General features: G+C 30.0%; 3 protein-coding genes across 3 annotated transcripts in view; all 3 read right to left on the bottom strand.

Moving 5' to 3' along the window:
* Positions 1-219: 219 nt before the first annotated feature.
* On the bottom strand, positions 220-546 carry TRIADDRAFT_32687 (uncharacterized protein; the record flags this gene model as incomplete). The annotated part of the gene is made up of 1 exon (XM_002117486.1): positions 220-546. A coding segment is annotated over one exon (327 nt), but the record flags the coding sequence as incomplete, so codon positions are not given.
* An 8,995-nt stretch (positions 547-9,541) lies between these two features.
* On the bottom strand, positions 9,542-10,690 carry TRIADDRAFT_32666 (uncharacterized protein; the record flags this gene model as incomplete). The annotated part of the gene is made up of 1 exon (XM_002117485.1): positions 9,542-10,690. A coding segment is annotated over one exon (1,149 nt), but the record flags the coding sequence as incomplete, so codon positions are not given.
* A 10,515-nt stretch (positions 10,691-21,205) lies between these two features.
* The window catches only part of TRIADDRAFT_16992 (uncharacterized protein), a gene marked incomplete at both ends in the record, with an annotated part of 4,104 nt that continues 529 nt past the window's right edge, over positions 21,206-24,780 (bottom strand). The window contains one exon of the mRNA XM_002117484.1: positions 21,206-21,312. Within this exon, the coding sequence (XP_002117520.1) occupies positions 21,206-21,312 (107 nt within the window). The remainder of the gene's footprint in view (positions 21,313-24,780) is intronic.

Below are 24,780 nucleotides of genomic sequence, written 5' to 3'. Positions count from 1 at the left end.
CTTAGTTTTAGCGAGCTAGAGAGCATATTAATAAGAACATTTCACTTAAGTATTTATATTTTCCGGAAAATGAATTTTTATGTTACTTATTTACAGATCGATAAACAAATACTCTTACAAACTGCGTATCTAAGAAAGATATAGAATTTCGTTTAAGAAATCTCTGGAATAATAAGAAATGTAATACGACTAGTAGTAGTAGCAAACAGTAATCATTAATTAAAACATGTTACCTATACATGTAACTCCGATGTCCTCTGTATGTGGACAGGTGCAATAGAAATTGTGACCCCAGTTACTGTGATTGCATTCCAAAATATGGCTTTCACGACCAGTAGGACAAGCGATCCAATATAGCCAAATTATTCCTTGCCCGATAGAATAATCTGAACAGCAAAAATCTGCTTTCTCATATCCAAGTTGTCGACAAACTACGTCCGCTTCATTTTGGCCAAAGCCTTTACCACAGATTGTTCCCCACGTTCCTTTGTAATAAATTTCAATACGTCCTTCATAAGGAGTTCTTCCACCGACGAGGCGCAAACTGCCGTCCGATAAATTAACTAAGAAATAGCATTATAAAAAGATTGTTATTATATCACTTATTTTCCTATAGTATCATTTTCAGGCCAACAATAAGGTAAATGTCAATAAGGAAGGAAGCATTAGGTCAGCTTTCAAAATTATTTCCTTTGAGAATGCTTAATCTTCTCCACGAATTGCAGTGAATATAAACCAAGATTTATTCATGTATATCATACTTCAATAACATTTTAGCCTTACTGGATAAAAGCATAATGCATAATATGAATTATATAAACTATTGGAGTTCAAAACCTGAGTTTTCATAATTTAATGGCAGGATAACTAACTACTAATTAAAGAGCAACTATTCAATTCTTTTACCTAATTTTCCGCAGCTAGTTTATAAGAAAGTTTATACAGTATATCATAAATTATCGAAGTTCAAAGTCTGGCATTTTATTATTTGAAAATAGATGAACTGAATATTACTAAGCAGCTATTCAATCTTTTAGCCCATTTTTTGTACGATTTTATCTAGACAATGTATACGGTACATTATAAACTATTGAAGCTCAAAACCTCGTGTTTTATCATTTAATGGCAGATTAGCAAAATATTAATAAGGGGCAATTTAAATTTTTAAGCCCAGTTTCTGTAAGCGATTTGATCAAGAAATTTTATGCTGTTTTACTAGCTGTATCCTGAATTGATTAGTTACCTTATTTTATATCTTTGCTTAATAAATCCTTTTCTACTGCTACATAAATAAGTTATCTAATGGATTCTTCAAGTGTAATACTTTATATCAATTGCTTGATGACAAAGAGGTTACAGTAGAATAAGCTACCATTAATTTTAACTCTTTACCATGTCTAATTAAAAATTTTATCTCACTCCATAAATTACTATGTACTTAAATAGTTACGATATATCATTACTTAAAACGTTTCTGTTGTTATTCAGCAAATTAACTTATCTTATCTCATGCATCTCTGCTGAAAGATATGCATATTAAACTTATGAACAATTAACTAAAGCTGATATTATTATACTGCCTGGTTTTTTTGTGGACTAATACTAACCGTTACTGAATGGTAAATTGAAAGTAATATTCTTATTGGAGTAATTCCAAAAGGACTTAGGATTTTCTGATAAATACGTTTGATGGGAGAGCTCTTCAACTTGCTTCGATGCTGTTGTAATAAGATCATAAATAATTCAGATTTAACATTATTTAATCCAATCTTATAATGAATATTTCAAAAATAAAAACTTTTAATTATGATCTTAATTAATTAATTTATTTATTATATTTCATGTGATAGAGTCAAGAACGTAAATTAATTAACTTATTGATAGTTGGTAATTAATCTACTCAGAGTTACGCTTTAGAAAGAAATCTTCATTTACTAACAAAATGGCTTCAAATTAAGGCAACCAATTTACAGGCTGATCCAATACTGACGTAGAATTATCTCCAATTTAGAGTTATAAAATGAGTTTTCTAATATTATATTAACCAGAAAGTTTTACTGAAAATTCCTGGAACTATTGGAATCCTTTGCTTAACTATATATTCTTCCGGAAATCTTTTCGAAATATGAATCAGTCGAGTTATATAATATCCTATAGAACACTTCCTACCGCCTGGAGAAAAACTATGATAATTTGTAATGCATCAAAAATAATTGATATTTGTTGCTCTTATTCTGCGTATAAATTAAAGCCATGATTTAATTGTGACCTCCAAAGCGAATTCAATTTAATTGGCAAACTAGTTGATTATCAAATTATTTACTTGCATCAATATATTTGATGTACTTACTTTTCATGAATGAAAGAAAGATAAAGAAATAAAAATAGTTCTGTCGTAATCAGTCTATTCCAGTTAAGGTCTATATTTAATAAATTTGAGAAAGAGACTATTACCTTGACTAGCCCGACCAAATGCAAATACTCTATGGTAAAAACTTGGATAATATATAATATATAATATAATTGTCTTTGCTACATGAGAAAGATATTTTGCTCAACGACAGATCTTTAATGCGATCGAATGCCCCGAAAAAATAATTTCAGATGGCAATAAGTGGTTTAATAAGTAGTTTTTTGATTCTGTTGTTATGCTGAAATTACTTGAACAATGAAATATAAAATGCAAGGCAGAGCACTTATTGGCTTATTTCTTGATTTGTAACTAGAAAGTGTCTTTTTACGACGACAAATGAGTAGTCCTATGTTTGGGTACACTTACGTTCTTATATGCACGTATATATGTCAAAACTCATCAAAAACGATCTATAACTAAGGAGAATCAATCTAAATACAATCGAGAATATAGTAACTCCCGTATACATTATTTGAATAATTAAATGACCAGAAACTAGCAGGCTTCAAGTTATTCCATAATCTGTTGAGTTTTACTATTTTTGAAACAGTAGCACAACTTTAAGAAACCGGCACAGTATTCTGATTAATGAACAATTCAATCAAATTGTACTTATCAATTACGCCTATTCTTGATATTTATATAACTTTAAAGCTATTGCCTCATATTAACAGAATGCAGTTGCTGATGTATTTAAGATATTTTGCAAAAATGACAATGATAGGTAACTACCGACTGTATTGTTTCTAGAAGGTGTTCAAAATGCTATCAGGCTATTTCTGAAATTAGAAAACATTGAACTGTTCATTCGTATCCATGTAGCTGTTACCAATTCATATTAGTGAAAAGCTTTATGTCGAAATTGGGAAATGTAAATGTATATCTTTTCGAATCGTAATTATAAGGCATCCGAAATGAACAAGAAATTTCATTTAATAAATGTGCTGCTATGTGTTAGCTATTTTGTGACTTTATATAGACATTTTGTAATCTTTACATAAAACTTTGCATTAAAAGAAATAGTGTTATTATAATTTCCATTAAAATAGTTGTATAGAAACATCGTATAGTATGTAGATATATGAGGCGCAAGATCAGAATTATTTGTTGAGTATTTCGTAAATATTAAATCAATTGCTCCGAAATGCTAATTACTGCAATTATGTAAGATAATAGGAATAATAAAGGAAAATATCACTTGCATCCTAAATACTTTGATCAGTAAAATTAGACTTTCATCTGGAATTCTTTTTGTACATCCTCTCACTCTAATTTGAGTAACCTAATTGTATTTATCTTATAGTAGTAATTATTTTACTTCGTTCTTCTTATATATTTTGATATAGTTGGCAACACGAATGTTAAATGGAATGTAATTAGGTTTGTAAAACTAATTAATTAATTAGAGCCCAATTTTATATATAGAGTACAGAAAATATCGTGCTGGTGGTAGAGTAATTAATTATGACCTAAGAGAGATAAACACCAGGTAATAAATAAGATATCATTACTCAGTTGATACGAGAGATAAATTTTAAGTGAACATTTGAGTTACTGATATCTTAAGGAGAAGAAAAATGATTATTTGACAAGAGTTTTCTGCATATTTTGAACATAAGGATTTAATTGATTCATTATATCCTATAGTAATTACTTTATTTGCTGCCATGTTACCTCAACTGATTTGAGGGTTTAGCAATTTAATAAATAATATCAAAATAAGAACTAGTAGATGATCTGTCAATCGATCTATTGCTTATATTATGTGAGAAAGTATGGAAAGAATAAAGTCTAATCGCTAATAATCAACTCATTCCAAATGCAGTTGATTCCTATTAGCATTCGAAATTATTTATATGTCAAACTAATCAGTTTTTAGTAGTATACAAAACTAGCTTTCCATTGTAAATGACTGTACGGGATAGAAACGAATCCAATCAATCGCCATAGCCAGATGATTAAATATAGTATATTAAGATATAGAATACACTAATAGTTTTTACTGCGTCAGAAACTTAGGCGTTAATTTAAACCTGCTCAACATCTCCCAAGGTTTTATACTGCCTAACTTTAGCAGGTATTTACGAGCATGTGTGCCAATATCTTATTTCAGTACTAAAGAAAACAATGATTTTATTTATTACATCAGAAACATGGGCGTTAATCTGAATACAGTCAACATCTCCCAAGATTTTATAAGTCCCATTTTAGGCCGACTTTACGCTCCTACGTACTAGTTACTTATTTCAGTATCATAGAATACGGTAATTTTATTTACTGTGTTAGAAACTTGGGCGTTAATACAAACACACTCAATAACACTCAGGCTTTCATGTTTTTTATCTTAGGAAAATATTTACGAGCATATAACCAGTGTATCATTTCAGTGAAAATGAAGCTAAATATAATATTGTTAGCTTTCAACATTAACTTTCGCCCAAATTAATCGTCAAAGTAAGTCATCCAAATCGTGACGTGCGATTACTTGAATAATTTCATAAATACGTACAACTACTTTTCTTTGCAGATCTGTAGACTTTGAGATAGTTGGAATTAGGTATCTCAATCAATTTGGCAAGATTTATAATTTAGAAGTATCGATACTATGTTACCCAATGGATCAAAATACGCGTAGAGCTCGATAGATGAAAGCAAAGATATCATTAAAATCTACTTTTCAAGCCTAAATCAATAATAATATCGTTTGCCATCGTTGCTGTTAGCAATATTTCACAACATAAGCCTAAATTAGGATCATAGAGTCAACTTTGAATTTTATATTTTTTGCATTAAAATTTCAAAGCTGACTATAAATATAAAACGTAAAGCTAAAATTTTTTCTTATAGCAACATAAGAATGTAAATAGCTCGGGAAAGACATGCTAGTATTAATAGATTTTAAAGCCTTGCATTGAATGAAGTACATGACAATTTTTATTTTATCGTTTTTGTTATTTTTATCAAAGTTGATTCTATGTCAAATCCTGCTTTCAATTTAACCTACTCGGTTTAAGTATATTAAGCATTTTTAAGCATTCATTTTTGAAGTTGAAAAATATACTGATGCTCATTACTTATTTTACTTACAAAGAAATTATCAGACCTTATTAACGAACATAATTATAGAAATATCTGAGACATTTATTCCTATTGCCATAGCTACCTTTTAAATAAAGAAATAAACCTAAATTTTTATTCATCGGTTCATCATCACATTACTGAACGATCATTATCATGCGATAAAATCAAACCCCTAATTTAATGTAATACTAGGAACCCAATGTAGAAAGACAGAAATAAATCTCAGTCTCTGTCTATTATACAATATAATTTATAAATCAAGATCAAACTATATTGCATTAAAATAGAAGATCTCCTTGATCTAATTTCTCTTGACAAAGAAAGTGATTCCGCTTTGCGTAGTAATAAACCTTAAGTACCGGTAACTACAAAAAATTTTTTCCGTTTAATCGAATTCGAAATCAAGGCAGTTTAAGACCATACCAATACAACCTCATGTGTAAAAGTTAATAGAAATCAGGCTAATAGTAACCTGAATCTGTATTTCCAATTTATGCATATCACAGATAGAAGCGCCGTGATATCATGTTCTTTTAACGTAATTAAATACTATTTTCGATATCTGATTATAATTATTAAGAAGTTTGTCTTTTAAAAATTGGTAACAGTTAATAATTTACAGTAATTTACTTGATAAAATGGATATGATAATTTCTCATGAAGCAGAATGATTGCGATTAATGACGTTCCTTAATTATACTTGATGTATTTTCTAGAATTAATCAAAACATTTAATATATATTTTACTAGACACTTTTTTAGGTTTGGCACGCTTGCATAACTACACCTCAATGAAAATAAAATTCTGATATTTATAACATTTCTCTTTATCAAGGAGTTTACATTGCCAAGTTTTTTTCTAATGCTATCAAAATATCAGTAGCGATATGGAAAGATGCATATATTGTGTCGGATAAGCAATATTAGCTTGTCTTGTATAAGATATTCATTTGTTTACTATAAAAGCAGGTAAATATCGTTAATAAAAATAATAAATAAGGTACATATCTTGCTTAATATTAGATATAAGTGATTTAAGAATAGCTCCAGCTATCTTTATTTTATTCACATTTTGCTTTATAACAGAACTTACGAGTCGCAAATTCTGCTTTGGAAATCAAAAAAGTAGAAAAGCCAAGGAAAAGCAATTTTAGCCACATTCTCATCATAGAAAAGTTTCGATATGTCGCATTAGCTGTTCTCTTCGATAACTAGTAGAATTTCGTTGGCAAGAATGAACTAAGAAAATCGAGGTCATGGCTATAATTGGCTGGCGTTGATCATTATCAGGATAATTAACTCCTTCCCTTTCTCTAATTTATAGTTGATTGCTATCATTAATGTTGGGCTGCAAAGGAATCAGTTTTTTATAGGCCCAACTCCAGTCTTCATTTTCTCTGAAATCTCTTACAATGGTCATTATTAGGTAGAAGAATTTGTGATAATTTAATTTCTTTTGCTGATAGGAATAAGTAATAGGCAATTGTTTATGCCCAAGAAATTGAAATTAACTTACAAATGAAATTAATATCCATCCCTAATCTTGGACTTTATCATGGTAGTAAAGATTGTAATATATAAAAGAATCTGGTAATGAAATCGAGGCAGGTGTTTACCCTAGGGTTCTTATTTTAGTGTGGGGGAGCGTTACGGAGCAAAGTACCGTACTTATTAATTGACTAAACTTTTTTATTAAATCGTTACTAGGCTAAATATTAGAAATTCATAATTTAATTTACGAATACTAATAATGAGTAATCTTAGACCACAAAAACTTAATTGTGTCTTGAACTTATATCGAGTATTAATAATGGCGACTACTTGGTACCTGCAGTGAATGTGTAATTACTATGCTAAGCTTTGAGCCTTTAATTGTCTCCTAATTAGTTATTGCTAATTAAAGTTGTTTACCAATACGTACTTACAGTAAATAACATAGTTTATTGATATTGAATCTCCTATAGTAATCAAGTAAATCTTGTACGAGAAAATTGTTAACTGTGCACCACAAATTCTATGGAAGGGTACAAAAAGGTGAGCTAATGCTCAGCCCGAGAGTCGGTTGGTAGATATGGTATAGAACGGTATAGGTCTGTCTACTAATAAATAATTATACTAGCCTTATATAACAGTCTTATTCTTGTGTGTCAATTAAGTAGCCTATTAGTATCACACGTTAGATCTCTAGTAGTAGTGAAGCTAATAAGTAATCTAATAGTAGGACAGTCATATGACATTATCAAATCACAAGAAATTGAAATTAATGTTAAAGATATCGCCGTTGCTTTGAGAAATTTCAAAGTAGATGTTTTGGTAAGATTAAGTCTAAATTTTAATGATAGTAGATATGTTCGTAACAGATATAATTATCAGATGGATTATTATTATAAATATTCTTTGGAGCCTATTTCAGCTCTAAACAATTATCAGCATCACCTTATGTAGGTATCACCACCACTTGGTACAGGACAGGTATGCATTCTACTACATTTTATCGAGTATCTTCTTGTAATGAATATCTGTATTACAGTATCATCTTCTACCTATACCTATTAAGCTAAGATAGCTTAAATAGAATAAATCTGTGATGTACGAAATCTTTCATGCTGTGACAGTGTTATGTACTGCATTAGAGTAGAAATATCTATGTTAGGATAATTCTGTTACCCTATCCTTATTTAGTTAACTTCTAATTTGGATATACTGTATTTTAATATAGCACTGACTTTTTATCACAGTGACACTTATACACATACTGAAATTAATAGTTATAATAGGGAATGCAAACCATCTACTTACAGTTCGAATCATTGTGATGTAACTTACTTATGGTAGATTGTAAATTATCATGGAAATGTTCCGTGATAGGACATATCGTAATCTGACTATTCTGTATTAGTCATTATATGTCTATGTTCGTAAATACTGTTGTCTGCATTAAGGGAGCAGTAACTAAAATTAATATCTAATTCAGTAAATGATTCCAAGGTTAATCGTACTAACTATGACTCATGAACTATTGAGGAAGAGTATATAAATGCAGCATATCGTGAAATAAAGTAGATTCTCAAACTTAGTGTTTAACGTAAAATACGAGGCGTTTAAGTCTTTGTGTAGTCTGCTAGTAGAGCAAAAGTGTTTGTGATAGTGCAGATATCGTTCCTTGATACGTGGTTCAAGAAATTGACTTATTGATCGTATATTACGTTATCTTGTTGCAAAGCTGTTTTGTGACACATGCATACTAGCTTAATCATAAGTAAAGATACTATAGTTCACAATGTAATAGCTTATTCCCATACATATAAACTATCTTCGATTGTATTTACGTATGTTCCTCTAAAAACATAGCATATGAATTTTTATCAGTTCACACTTCCTTATTTGGACGAAATATGAGCAAAATAATACAAAATTGACTATTATTCTATTCCATTTATTAACCGCTTGACATTTCATTTTAATTATATGAAATAGCCATCATCAAGTATTCCATAAACTTATCCATTAACGCCAGCAGAATTATACGATTGTCTAGTATATGACATAGTTCTTAGTAGTTCTATATTTCAATGTTCGTACTGTAGATACACAATATGCTTTTAATATTAATTTAATACTAGCTTAGAAGTAAGATAATTACTTTACGAGATCATTATAACAATATCTTCACAGAGTGCATTTGATTTTATTGAATATTGCTATTTGAAAGCTATTATATCAACTAGATCATTTATTACATGGAATATCACACGGGATGAAATTGTTAGGTTAGTAAATGACTGAAGGGAAGACTTGTATAAGTTGGATCTAGTCTTACCACTAGATATGAAACTATTAAATATTTTAATTTCTATCTGTTTTTTCTCTACAGCTATGATCTAAATATTCTATAGCTGTGTAGCTATAGTATGCAGTCCATAGATTAGCGTTCATTTCCACAAGAATTTGCTGCTACGAACCAACCTCACAATATACCGCCGACAGATAACATAATAAGCTTGCATTTAGCTAGGTTGTGTAATGAATCAGTTTCACATAGCCAGCCTATGACTTGGAATCTATTGAAGCAGAACTTTGAATTCTTTCAGACGGCGATGAAATTGTTAAACTACTATTAGATTTAGATGATTGATTTAAACTGGATAATGATCCAAAGAGTGGCCATTTACTTCTATCCATTTTGCACCAACCGGGTAATCGATCTGTGAAATTACTACTAGTAAAAGTATAGAGGAATGGATTGATAGCGGAGTTGATTGGTAATGCAAAGACAACAACATAAGGTAAGATGGTAAATCGTAAGATAACGCTAAAGCCGCTATTTAAGTAAGAATGGGCTTCTCCTCGTCTAATCTGAATGACAGAAAGCCAAAACACAAAGTAAAATGGTAGCCAACATACAATATCCGTGATGCAGATTAAAAAAAGTCGAATAGCCATACGATGCTCTTGATTTGTTTTCTGATTTCGACGTATTGATCGGCCAGATTGTTTTACTTTTATGAATAAGCGTATATAGAGAATAGTCACAATGATCCACATGAGGAATGTTAAAAATATATAACTCGATAGCCACAGGTAAAAGAATTTATGAGATAAATTGATAGGCACACAAACTGGACTATCACCATAAACAGTTTGAGTATAAGGTTTATTTATACTATATACAATCGGACCTGCGATATAACCGATACTAATGACCCATGCTAAACCTAGCGTTTTCTTAGTGGTTGCCATATCTAAACGTTTATTAGAAAATGGATAGACGATGCAAATGTAGCGATCAATACCAATCAATAACATCATAAAGACAGACATAAAGCTGGATAATGACATTAGGAAGCTAGCTAATAAACACATAGGATGCTTATTCCAGTAAACGGAATAAATGCCATAGTCATGGCGAGTTAACATATCAGCAATAGCTATAATTAAAAGATAAAGTCCCATAAGGAAATCAGCGAAAGCAAGATGGCTAACCACTAATTTGGGTACAGGATGGCCAGCTTTACTGTCGCGGCGATATAAAAGAATAACCAAAGCATTACCAATGACTGCTAAAATGGAAACAATCCAGGTAAAGATACGCAAAGATGGATTAGCAAGTAAATCATGGCAATTAGATATTTTATTACGACTATTAAATTCTGTCACTGAGCATTCTTTAATTTTAGCTGGAACGATACAGCAGAAATATCCCCGATCGGCAGTCCTGAAAGATTGCAGAAGTTAGCCCTGCATTACTCAAGACACAAATATTCAAGTATCAATAATCACTAAGACGAGTTAATAGAACTTATGCACTGTTAAAGAATTGTATAAAATACATTATTTTGCGTTAACAATAAAAATTTATTTACTATAGTATTTAATATAGCATCATTGTGGGAGCTAAGATTCAAAATTTAAAAGATCAATTTTAAATAATAGGTGATATCTTGGCTGAAATGGAGCTTTCAATAGCGATTCCTTGTAACAAGAATATTACAAATCGAAATTTGTAATGAGAAAGTTAAATTGCAATTAATGAACGACAGACTACGAATCGACCGTCAGTTAGGTTTATCCCTCTCAACATCGAACTACAGTGCGACTAATTACTGACGACTATCCTTGTAAAATCACAATCAGTTACTAAACTTTTTGGACAAAATTGAAGGTGAACTTTAAAAATTCGCCAATTTAAAATAGATCTACTAAGATAATCATTAAAAATTAGGTATGAAGTCATAGACAATGATATTCTAAATCAAACCCAAAGTATGTTCTCTAACGATAATGAAATAAGTGATTGACTTCAAAAATCACTCCGTGACTACGATATAAATCAATCACATAATGGTATAAACCTATAAAGATGCAACCAACGATACTTTATGCTAGCATTAGCTTAAAAGATAATTTATTACTTACAGCTTATATAAATTTGTTGGTCCATAGAACGAATCTTTTACAACTTGTTCAAGTTGATTATTTTGCAGATTTCTAATATAGATTCGGACAGGTTACCGATAATATTTATAATCATTTTTGAAAGTGTTAAATCATGATAATGATGATATTGATATTCAAAATCATAATTGAATTGATATGGGACTAAGATGATTGAACCAAAGTTTAAAAAAGTAGAAACGTGCGCAAACAAATTTGATAAGATAACAATACATACAGGCATAGAAAATTATACGCCATTAGAAACTTAGGTAAACTTTTATCAATCTTAGTATCGATTTAATTTGGACAATCTTTTGGATAATGATCTATTATTCAGATGCAGCGGTATCAATTACCGGCTAGACTAGCTATCTAATGAAAATATTTGCTAAAGTAGGCGAAGATTTTAGACAGGTAGTACAATATTCTCTCGTGATCGGTTATATGTTGCATTTTCTAAATGTAACTCTTCCGATATCATACGAGCAAATATGAACTAAAAGCATGTTATTGGCAAGAATATGTTGTAATGATAAATAACCAAATATTACTTAAATGAAATCCTGAATGATACTTATTTCCAGGCAATAATAATTCCTTAATTATTTAATAATAATTTTGTAATAATACGCAGCTAATCTGGGTACAGAGATAGGAGTGATGATTATATTATTTTGCAACCTAAGTAAGAACAAATTTTCTACATACTCGTATTTTCCATCTTCAGTAATAACATAAAATCATCTTAAATACTGGCTTGATGGATAACGCTTACAAGATATGGCGTTCACATTGAATTGTATCAATTATGAACGCTGAAAATTTACGCTTTATAATGTTATACATTCTAATTAAACTCACATGAACCATAATGAAGGAGTATAAATGAAGCAAAATGGTTGAAGCGTAGTAATTTGATTATTCGAAATATCTCTGTAAAATAATAAAAATAAAAGAATTACAGTTTTAGATTGTCGGCGGCTAGCATTAACACTGGTTTTAATCTTGTATAAAAATATATTCGATATGCCAGACATATACTCGAATTTCTTAGATTCTTACAAGTATTGAAGATGAGGCATATACTTCAAAATCGTAAGTTCACAAATATCTGTTATTAAGTTACTACCTAAATTTCTAAATAAGTAAGAACAAGATATGGTCAGCTGTAATGAATTTGAGCAGATAGAGAATCATTCTCAAATAGTTTAAAATAGCTAAAATGAAGCAGTCAAATGATGTATTAGATAGCGTACAAGGATTTAGCATGTAAAAAGTGTTCCTTTCGTTCGTTTCTAATTGCGGTTAAAGAATTCTTGGATACATCCCTAAAATTAAAAGCACACGGAATGATTAGAATGTAAATTTACTTTCTAGGGTCAAAGTTTCTTCAAGTCATGCAGTACTTACAATGATTTGAGAGTTGCCGATCCTTCTCCCACAATTAGTGAAATATCCAATATCTTTAAGCTATTACATGATAAATCGCTATAGTATATAGCGGTAATTACTTAACATTAATATCAGCGTCATATTTGCGAGATTTACAGCTACTTACAATATGTCATCAGCAAGCCAATTCTTATCATATTACTATACATATACAATACGTATACAAATAATGGATTGAATAATTGCACAGTATCTAAGATATATAGTGATTTAAATGATTACTAACCAGTAAATCCACACACTGGTTATCTTACGAGTACTGTATACAGTTAGTAGACACTTGTACCTTATATTTTACATTATATATTTTTATAATAAAAAATTGTTGTGTAATAAAAGATATATGTTTCAACTGCAAGTATAACGTTCAATTCTGCTTTTATTGGTGATTAGTAACTCTTTCAAAAAATTGCTTCTTACATAGTTCCATCAAATTTCGAACCGTGCGTTTAGGATATTAGTCAAATCAATGCATTTATTCAACAAAATTGGGCTTTACTTACACCTCTTTAACTAAGGAAGTCAACTTAGAGAGTCGCCAATGATCGCTAGGATCAATATGAAGTAACGCACTTTTCAATCCTCTATATCAAATACAAAAGCAATCGTTTTAGAATAACCACACAGAAAAAGCTGATGTTCACCTAGCTTCTAGGTAAAGTTGGGTTAAAGAAGTATGATTTATATGGATATGAATTGATCTACGCCGCACTAGTATTGTTATTTGAATAACACACTACAATATCGTAAGAAAATTTCGTATAAACTTACAGAGAAGTAATCGAAATATGAGCATACGGGTAGTGAACTGTGTTATTAAGGACTAGTGGGTTTTCATCCAAATGCCTAAAATAAAATGATTAAAACAAACAATTACTGGACATAGCCATACTAATTACATGGAATACTGTCATCCAGTAATTGCTTACAGAGTTAAATCACCCTTTCTCTTAATGTAAAAAAATCGAAAGGGCAGGGATTTAATATTGCTGTTAGCTATGTTCCTGTAAATGAAAAGAAAGGAATATTCCGACGCAAAATGGCTTTGCATTATTTAAGGGTATTTCCATTTCGTGAAAAACCTGTATGGAATTTACCATTCAAGAGTAGATTATATAATTATAGTCACTAAACTTACAAATATGTAATGAAGCTCAAATTTTCTAAAAATTCGCTAATTTTTGAAGGTTCATTCTGGTGAAAGGTTTGTTTACCACCTACACTCCTGTAAGCAAAACCTCATTTAACTGTAAATGAATATATATTAAATGATTTAAAGCCTTTAAAATATTATAGCAAGAGTATGGCCAAAACAGAAGTTATGCCGCAATATCCTATTGCCACGAGCACTATTATAACATCTACATTTGCATAGACTGCTAGATGCATTAATAGATAGGGTATTTATAATCTTACAGTGAATAATATAATAGATGTCTATTTATAGCACAGTTATTTTCCATTTTAAAATAAATCATCAACCCTCTTTTCTTCTACAAAATATGGTAAACTTACAGTCCGGTCAACTTAGTGAATAAATGCCTACAATTAACGGAATAGTTAGCCACAGAGGTGTTCCAAATGTGCCTGTAATTGAATTAGAATACCCTCTCCATTAGTACTATTTTTCGAGCATAATTTTAATTCTGTCTTAATAAACTTCGTTACTGACAAATGACGTATCCACGTTGAGAATTTCCATGACTTAATAACTGGATTAAATATAGAACAGTTGATAGATGTGAAATTATTTCCGTTTAGATTTCTAGGATAGAATTCATCATTGAAGAATAGGCCGTGTAATAGCTGATTTATAATTTTTCCTTTCCGACAAACTTTAAAGTGAAATAATGATTCTACTTACAGATCTTTCAAATTGTCTCCAAAAAAGCGTTTATTTGGTAGTTTTTGAATATTGTTGTTACTGATATCCCTGCACAGGGAATAAACAAACTTAAGTTAGCTTATCTTAGCCAAAATAGTTCCATTGCTATCGTTTAATATCCCTTGAATGAGTCTTTCATCAATAAACTAATAATTATATCGATTAAATTGAATTAAACCTACAATTCTGTTCTTAATAACTTTAAATTCATAACTATTTGCGATAACCAGCAAAGAATTATTGTACTAGATAACTTGCTCGGTATTTTTTTGTATTTGTTTTAATCAATCTGTACATCTTGAATTATAGACATCTATCTTTATCGTTGGCATTAATTCTAAGTATGTAACTATCATCTTTACCTATATAGTTTGAGCAGTATACTCCATAAATTTTATAAATGCTGTTACTAACATTATTGCTATATAAGAAAATGATACTAGAAATTTACTCGATCGCATAAAGATAATAAGTACTAATAACTATATCATTTACTAATCAGAATGTCATATCAATTGATTCAAATCTACATCTTTTTGTTTGTGTCATCGGTAATTGTATATAAATTCAATAAACCATTATAGTTATTCCATATAATAGCAAGAATTAAGTAGATGCTTTATCTGACATTTATTTTATTTAATAAATCATTATCGATTTTTTTCAATTTTAAGAATACTAATATAGAATTACTTACAGTTCGATGAGGGAACTGAAATTTTCAAACTGATATTCACTTATTTTGGATAGTCCAGTATGAGCCATATTTCTATCAATCAACCAGTTCTAATTTGAATTTTTAAACTTTGAAATAATATAAAAATGAGGGTGATCAGCTTACAGTTTAGTTAGATGAAGTAATTTAGAGCCCAAGATAGCTTCGATACTCTCTTTAATATTAAGGCAATCGTGCAAATCCCTGTACACAATTCAAAAAGAACGAAATTAATAGTAATCGAGTAATAGTAATAAAAGACTTTGCTTATATATTTTAGGTACTTACAGCACTAATAACGAGTGCAAATTACCAAAAGCATGAGGTTCTATATACATAAGAAAGTAATTTCTGGATAGATTCCTGGTTTAAAACAAAATAGATCTCAACTGACCCACGTTTATAGGTCTGCAACATGAAATTGTGTTATCAACGATGTTGAAATTATTAGCTAAAATTTCTTGAAAAGACTAGAACTGCATGCACATACGAAATAAAAGAAATAAGATAATTGTAAGAATAGCGCTGATTAATTCTAAAAATAATAGCTAATTTGAAAATGGCATTATATTGCACGATAAAGATAAAACAACAAATCTGATGCGATATTAAATGCTGCAATTTGCACAGACGCAATGTTATCATTATGAATATGCGGAAAAATTTGGCAAAAGTAATCTCAAACGTTAGAAAATTCGAGCTTAATTAAAGGATTGATCAAATTGTTATAGAGAATTCGAGCTAACAAATTTTAAGAATGACTTATAATTCCTTACAGGTTTTGTAGGCCAGGCAAAGCTTTAAAATTGTCGTACTGCAATGTTTTCAACTTATTTTCGGCTAAATTCCTATCAAAACGTAGTAATTGATGTTTAAGTTAAAATCTAATTTAGATAATGAGATAGTAGCTACTGCCAGTATTCTTAGAAATAAGCACTTTCTTAAAATATACGTATGTGAACTATTAGGTTTACATTATCGTAAACGAATATTTATTATTGATTACTAGGATCAACGAAATACATTCGGAGCTGACAGGGGATTCTCGATCAATTTTAGTACGTTTTTAGCCTAATTACTAGTAAAAAACTTAATTGGAATATATGAAATTAACCCTAAATCTATTCAATGCCTAAAAGGTTTAATTATTGCTATTATTTCTAGAAGCTTAAATTGGAAAACTGCAGCTATTGCTTAAAACCCGTCAAGGTAAAAAAAAGATTAAACTGAACTTTCAATTCGCAATTAGCTATTGAAGATTAACATAAAATGAGAACATTTTTATTTTTAACACAGACCATAAATATCATTTACAACGAACAATTTTATCATATCATGTAGACATTACAAACATGAATATGATCGAAATATTTGGTTCAACTTACAGGTTTCGCAAGTTAGGCATTACTCCTAGAAACTGCAAATTCTTCAAGTTATTACGTTCTAAATTTCTAATGATATTTTCTCATAATTAGACAGAAATATCGTGTTTCATTCTTTGCAATGATCTCTTTATGCTCGCAAAACATATAAACATATATCATAAAGTATATTAAATTAAGTATTACTAGTTCTATTGATCTCCAAGATTCTATTTTGACTTTACTAAGCTAAACTTCAATGGAATCATTGTGTTTCCAAATGGCTTATAAAAATGTAATAAACTAAAGCGATGCATTTATTGGATTGCTGTAATAGCAATTTTGCTATTGAACTTAATCTTTTGCAGCTAATTTTAATTTTACTTTAATACATATCACATTTTTATTTAGAAATTATGAAAAGAAATTGCTTACAAAGTTTGCAGGTTAGGTAATCCTAGCGAAAAGGCATCCTTCTCAACCTTCTCTAATAGGCAATGATTCATAATTCTAAAGTAGCAAAACATGGTTTGATTAGTTCTTGTTCTAATCCAATTTGTCTCACGTTTCGTCCATTTGCAAATTATTTGTCCACTTAGCTATTGATTTGTCACTCAGTATTAGTTACTACTTTAAAATTCCCTCACAGTTTGGTTAAATTCCTTAATTTAGAAAATGCAAAACGACATAAATTCGATATCGGATTATTGGATAAACTCCTATACCAAAAAATAAGAATAAATGATATTATATTTAAGACCATGTGGTAAACTATATGTATATTCTATAATTTATGATAGCTAACACTTTAGAAATCGTGCAAACTACATATTCGGCCCAATGTAATTTCTTTATCGTTCATAATTTATACTATTTTTGAACTGCCTTACAAATGGAACTTACAACGTTTGCAAATTTATCAGGTTGCTAAAGCTTCGTGGTTGTATCCTCGAAATGAAATTTCCCCGTAGGCTGCTATAGTAATAGTATTGAGTTGATGAATGGCTAGTTAGCTAGTATTAAATATTTACCTTCAGTCTAACGTAATAACAATTTAGCGTTTACTTTAGTAACTTAGGAAAGTTAAATAAATATCTAAAGGGGATGCAGAATCACATTGATTCGATCATTTTATCGTCATAATTAATGAGGTCCACAGTTCTATTTCACGCAATAGCATTCACTTTTAATTAATATAACTAAGAAGCAAATTAAATTAAGCATATGCTGATTCACTCCTAGGGTTGTATATATATATTCTGGTATCATTTGCTCTATATATATAAATTATAACACGTTAAGGTTTCATTTTCAACTAACAGAAGTTATAGTTATCTGTTTAATACTCTAGCTAGCTAGTTCTGTATATGAACCTCAGTTGATACGCAAAATTTGCTATGCAAAACATTTAAATAATTCCGAAATAAATAGATGATATGTATTTATCATCAACTAACAGGAGAACAATAGACAGCAGCTTGAGAATCAAATTAGCTAGTAGTCTAGCAATAAATTAAGTTTTGTATGAAATTCCAACTAACAGGTATGTTAAATTGCTAAGATGCTTAGGAAATAATTCTCTGGAAAGATAAGTAAACCGATTGTTTGCTAATTCTCTAAAATGTTAAAGAAAACATAAATGAATAATGAATATGCACATATAACGACCGTTTCATCAATTTTATCTAAGACTAATATCATTATGCTATCTTACAATTTATTAAGTCCTGTCATCCCTTGAAATGCATCTGGATTGATATAATCAATTAAATTGTCCTTGAGATCGCTATCAGTGTACCAGAAAACATATTGGCATAGATTAAATTTATGAATGAAATAAAGATTCTTAATAGAGGGTATTGATGGACTGCAGAAATACTTTCTCGAATTGATTATTAGAGATTAAGATACATTCGTACATGAAAAAGATAGAAGATGAGTTATAAAACGCTAAGCGACCAATTTGCTTAAATCGATTTTTGTGTAACCCTCTGAAATACAAATAGCCATACATTAAGTTACTAAATTTTATTTATGCCGAATAAATATTAGCCACCATTCATCTTTCTATCTTTCCCAGAAATCTTTAGTTTGTAATACCATCAGTTTAGTTAAGTAAGTGATTAGTTCAATACTTACAAATACTGCAGTTTCGGAACAACATGAAAAATATTGCCGTCAATATTAGAAATTCTGTTTCCGTCTAGTCTTCTAATTTAAGCAACCAAATTGCTTAGACAAATTTAATGAAACCTGTAAATGATTTCATTAGAATAAAAACTTACAAAGAAGTCAATTCCTTTAATCCCTTTAGAGCGTAACGGTGAATGCTCCGAATTTGATTTGTCCTCAGAGAACTATAGATTGAAGAAGACATTAAAAATAGCTGCAATCATTCTCTATAATATTATACAGACTCCTAGAGAAAATAATTGTACAGCTTTCAAATGGAGCCTAAAATTAGTATAACCAATTGTCAAAACAAAGACTCTAATCTTTTCCTAAACATTTTTGGCATTGACATATCTTACAGAATCTGTAAGTTCTTCAAGTTAAAAAATTGATTTTGATGTAGACTTAAAATCGCATTTTCGTCTAAATATCTAAATGTTAACGAAGGAGGATAGCATTAAATGATTGAACTGTAAATGAACAAAATACTTCCTAGAAATAGCTTTATCAGATCTTTCTTTGGTATTCAATCAAGATCATGGCAATATCTAAGCCTATAAATTGATGTTTACTCACAATCGATTTAATCTTCTCATATTATGAGTTATTTTGTTATTGAAATGCTCCAGTTGCATCATTTGTAAATGTCTATTTTATGAAGGAAAGATTGAAGATAACAATTTAATCATGCAGAGCCAGAGCAAAACTGTAATAACATTAATAAACATACAATTTAGCTAAAACTGGTACATTCATAATTGTTTCTTGGATGGAAAAGCTTGTATTCGCAAGTTTACTATGCAAATTATATAAATAATAAGTTAGACACTTAGAATCATATAAAATTTCCCATTGGCTTTAATTATTCTCTAGCTAAAACAAAAATGTCAGAGGATGTATTGAGAGCCGAAGCTATCGTAGTTTGACATTGTCGCAATAACTTACAGGATGGAAAGCTTAGGCAAATCGGAGAATGCTCGACCAGATGTATTGGTTAAAGGGTTGAATGCTAAAATTCTAGTAAAATAGAAAAATTATTATCATAAATGGAGCTGATATAAGTCAAAGGTGAAAAATTATCTCGCTGCTCGTCTTGCAAGATAGTTGATAATGCCTCAGCTCGTGAATTAGTGAGCATTTATCTCTAATTTGCATATCATGACAATATTTGATATTGAATGATTTGCAGGACGTTTAGTTTAATTTTCATCGAACCATATACAGAGAAAAAATTTATATATATGTAGCATCTTAATAATGTTTCCTTTGTGCACTGGCGAAATCGTGATAAAATTCCATAAAAATTTTTCATCGTATTTATAGCGTTTAACCATACTTATTTGATCTTAAGGAGATAGTTAGCATTCTAATATAACTAAAGAAAATACCGAAATCTTGTTACATCCTTTTGCGTCCAATTTTAAATATGCCGTTTACTACTTTATCAAGAATCTAAGTACCATAACGATTTACTCACATATGCGTGAGATCAGGCAAACGCTGAAATGCGATATTCGATATAGTAACGATGTTATTGTGACCAAGAAATCTGTAGTGATTAATTATGCAATTATTTTACAAGTTGAATTTCAAGGGTGAGAGAAATAAAGTTGTCGACTTACAGCCTATTCACATTAGGATAAGCTCGAAAGGAATTGTCTTTAATCACTTTGACGCTTGTAAAGCGAAACATTCTAGAGGGAAAACATTGTCTAATTAAGTACTCGCACAAGATTATTTTCTATTAATTAACATATTCTTGACTTTTTCCGATTACAGAAATCCTTCCTATTAAAATGCCCCCAAATAGGAGACATTTCAATTTACTACCGATAAATATTGCGTAAATAATTTTTCCTTATTTTAGTTTAAGGTAGTTTTGTAATCACATCCTAGTTTTAATATAGGGTAGCTTTATTATCACATATTCATGAGCTAATGCCTTACGTACAATACATGGCAATAATCATAGGTTGCACCAGCAGTTTCTGGAACCTCTGTAATTTTTTTACCCATGCAAATGACGAGATTTTCTCGACATGTGCAATGTGGAGGGCAGGCTAAGTTAACAAATAAAAATAATTGGTAGCAAGAAATAAAAGCTCTTCAAATTTCGAGAATTTGGATTGAAAATCTACAGGCGACTCACATCCGCAATGGAGTTCAGTCATCCGATTTCTGATACAAAAATCCCATTTGATATCGGCACATTCCAGCAGTTGGCTTTCATTGCCATTGCAATGAATACGTTGTAAGGCAATCGGATTATACCCCAATGATGTCTTATTGACAGAATCTTCCTCAGGATAGCCATAACTCAGTGCAGTATCGTAACCTAATTGTTTGCAAGCAACCATTGCTTCAGTGATGAGAAAGTTATCGTAACATATGGAAAACCATTGGCTGTTAAAATAAATAACTGGATATCCGCGAGTTTTTGCGACACGGCTAAATGTTTCACTGTTTTGATAGCTGCCCGATTTAAATTTAATAAGTCTTAAACTGCCGTCCGCGTGTGGACCTAAAATTTTTTAATTAAATAATATGAATTATTCTGTAAGGTAAATGTGAAATAGATATAGAATTAACTTATAACTAAATTATTCTCCTAATATATTTTATAGCAAAGCATTATGAGATGGCCGTAGTATTTGTAATTGATTAGAAATTCGTTACAGGAAATAGATATTTAGAATATTCCATCTACATGCGTAAAATTTTGTTTTACATAATTTTCTTTGCATCTTACCATACTGACAGAATGAACCATCGTAACCTGGTGCACAAGCACATCGAAAACTTGATCCAATTTTAATACAAGTTGCGTTATTGATGCACAAATTTTGATATCTCTTGCAGTAGTTGGTTTCTGCTCCCATTTAATCAAAGTATTTCAAACGAATTTCAAATTACTGATCAAACTATTCAAGTTCTGTTAAATAATTAACAATGGCACTAATATGTACATAATATAATAAATTAAGGATAACATAACAATATGTAATAATTAAACAATATAATAATATATGATAATATACTTGTACATGTCAATCGTGCTAGATCTTAAAGTATAGCAAATTCGAGAAATTACCTATATCACAATTTTGACCAGTATAGCCAATTAAACATTTACATACGTAGGCTGTACCATTTGCATTTGCATTGAAGCAAAGTCCATTAACACAAGGATTAGACAGACATGCTGAGCCTAAATAATAAATAATTTTGCAGTTCTGTTAATGAACTCCTATTATAATCTGTATAAATGTAAGTTGATTTATTTGTATCATTAACAGGAAGAAAGCTTGAAAGTAGACGGTAGCACTATTAAATCTTAAAGCTGATAGAGAAAGGATTAAAAAATATCTAAAATATTATCTTCTAAATTTTCTAAATGCTAATAGCAGGTTAGACTGCACTATATGAAGCAGCTGATATCTATGATCGGAGGATTAAATTTATATGCATGTGTAGGTAGAGATTTTTAAAAGAACGATTACAAATAAAACGTTGATCTTCGAACTAGAAGTAGCGTATTCTTTATTCTGTACAAGTATAAGTTAAAAGAATTCTGGTCGCTACAATATAAGTAAATTTATTATGGTAAGTTTATTATAAGTCTTTACTCCATCTTACCTGAACAGATAGCGTAAACAGTATTACGAGAGGTACAATACGAAGTCAACATTCCTTCTTGCCATGGTAAGCATTTACTTAAAATATCGATGTCTCCATCAGCAACACATATGAAGGGAATATTGACGTAAGGCTCAATACTTGGTCGAATATCATCCAAGCGCATTCCTAGACCACACATTTTCTGTCCCACAGATTTAGCGATAGCTTGCCCAATTCTTTTATATGCTATATTACTTATGCGATATATGGAGTTCCAGCAAATTTTCGACCACGACGTTCCGGAATATATTTGAACGGTTCCATAAGTCCCATCTAAACTGTCTACGATTTTGAATGTACCCGAAATAATAGCTATTGGATAGTAAATGAAATGACAGACACCATGAGTACACACATGAGTGCAATTATTCCCGCATTAAAACTTGTTGTGTGCCTCTATTATATCTACTCATGCAACGCGGCTATACTACTCTAATATGCGCATTGATAGTTAGAATTTGTTATAAACAGGTTTCCATAATCACTGAATAATTACTGAATAACTTTACTAAGTTTGTTGCCAGCAATACTCTCATGCCTGATTTCATGAATCTTGATGATCGCCAGAAGCTCAATAGAATACTATAATTTATGTTTTGGTAAAAATAATATAATTACAAATCTTTTACAAAGCGAAATAGGCGCTTAGAAGAGGTTTTTGTGGCATAACGACTAAACTTGTTAGATTCAGGAAAGAATGATCATCTTCAGATAATTATTTATAAACTGATAGATAAACTTAATGGTTCAAGTCTTACCTAATCGTATTATTACCTCATATAAAGAAATATTAATATGATGATGACATATTAAAAATTACTTTTAATTCACTGCGTTGAATTTAACGAGGATATTAAAACTATAAGTAAATATACTTTGGTTCAAGATAACATAATACAGGAAAACTGCAAATGGCGAAGAATACGGGTATATTTTAATCTTCTTAGGATACTAAACATAAACAAGTAACAAATGTAGGCATAGTAAGTTGCTTTATAGTTACTTACTATTGGCCAAATTAGAAACTTTAAAGTAAGCAAAAATATTTTGTTTCAGGATAGTATAATATAGAGAAAATTAGAATGGTAAAGAATGCCTGTATTCGATTCTATCGATGATATGAAGTATAAATTTAAAAACATGTTGCAAATTATTTCTTGATTACTTAATTTTGGCGAAATTTGAAACTTTAAAGTAAGCAAATACACTTTGTTTCATAATAGCATGCTTTTTAAGAAAATTAGAAATATCAAAGAATTTGTGTACATTCTAATCTACTAAGGGTACAAAATTAAAAAAAAATTTTAAATGTGCAACAAATTGCTTTACGATTACTTAATATCGGTGCAATCGGAAATTTTAAAGAACTAAAATACGTATTCTGAAATTTATTTATGCAAGAAATAGACACATATTATGATGGTAGTTAGGGCAAAGATATTTTTAGTTGGATCCCAACATTGAAGTTTAAGGTACATCAAGGTTATGGTAGGCTAACTTGGAAAGTTCCTTACCTTCGGAGCAATTCTTTTTGAATCCACCGTCCTTACAGCGACATATATAATCGTTAGCTTTATTATAGCAAGTAGCATTGGTATCACAAGGATTAGAAGCGCAATAATTATATCCTAAAAATAGAATAGATTTCAGATTATAGGATTTTCGAGATGGAGAAAACACAGTCATTTTAGTCCATAAATGAAACGATTTGCTTTTATCTGTAAAAATGCTAGACATAATTGCAAATGGTTTACTTGCTGATGGCTAAGTGACTTTTATTGCCACAAGTTTAATGACTAGACTCTATTTTTGGACATTTCAAAAATGTTTAGCTATATATATTACAAAGATGATGATTATCAAATAATACATATCTATTTTCGAATATCTTATTAAACTTTTAACTGTTAGAAACTATATTTGTATCACTGAAAATAGATAAGTTTTTATTTATGCATGTACGAGTTGAAATCTATAGCATCTAGGAGAAAGTATATATTTTCTTTCTCTAATATTGTAACCAATCTAAGAAGCTAACTACGCGAATTTGATCAATAGATGAGGATACGTTGTTATATTTTTGTAT

The sequence above is a fragment of the Trichoplax adhaerens genome, genomic scaffold (assembly GCF_000150275.1).
Source record: "Trichoplax adhaerens TRIADscaffold_25 genomic scaffold, whole genome shotgun sequence".
NCBI classification, from domain to species: domain Eukaryota; kingdom Metazoa; phylum Placozoa; class Uniplacotomia; order Trichoplacea; family Trichoplacidae; genus Trichoplax; species Trichoplax adhaerens.
Note: the sequence above shows the minus strand (reverse complement) of the source record. Positions and strands in the feature narration are given on the sequence as shown.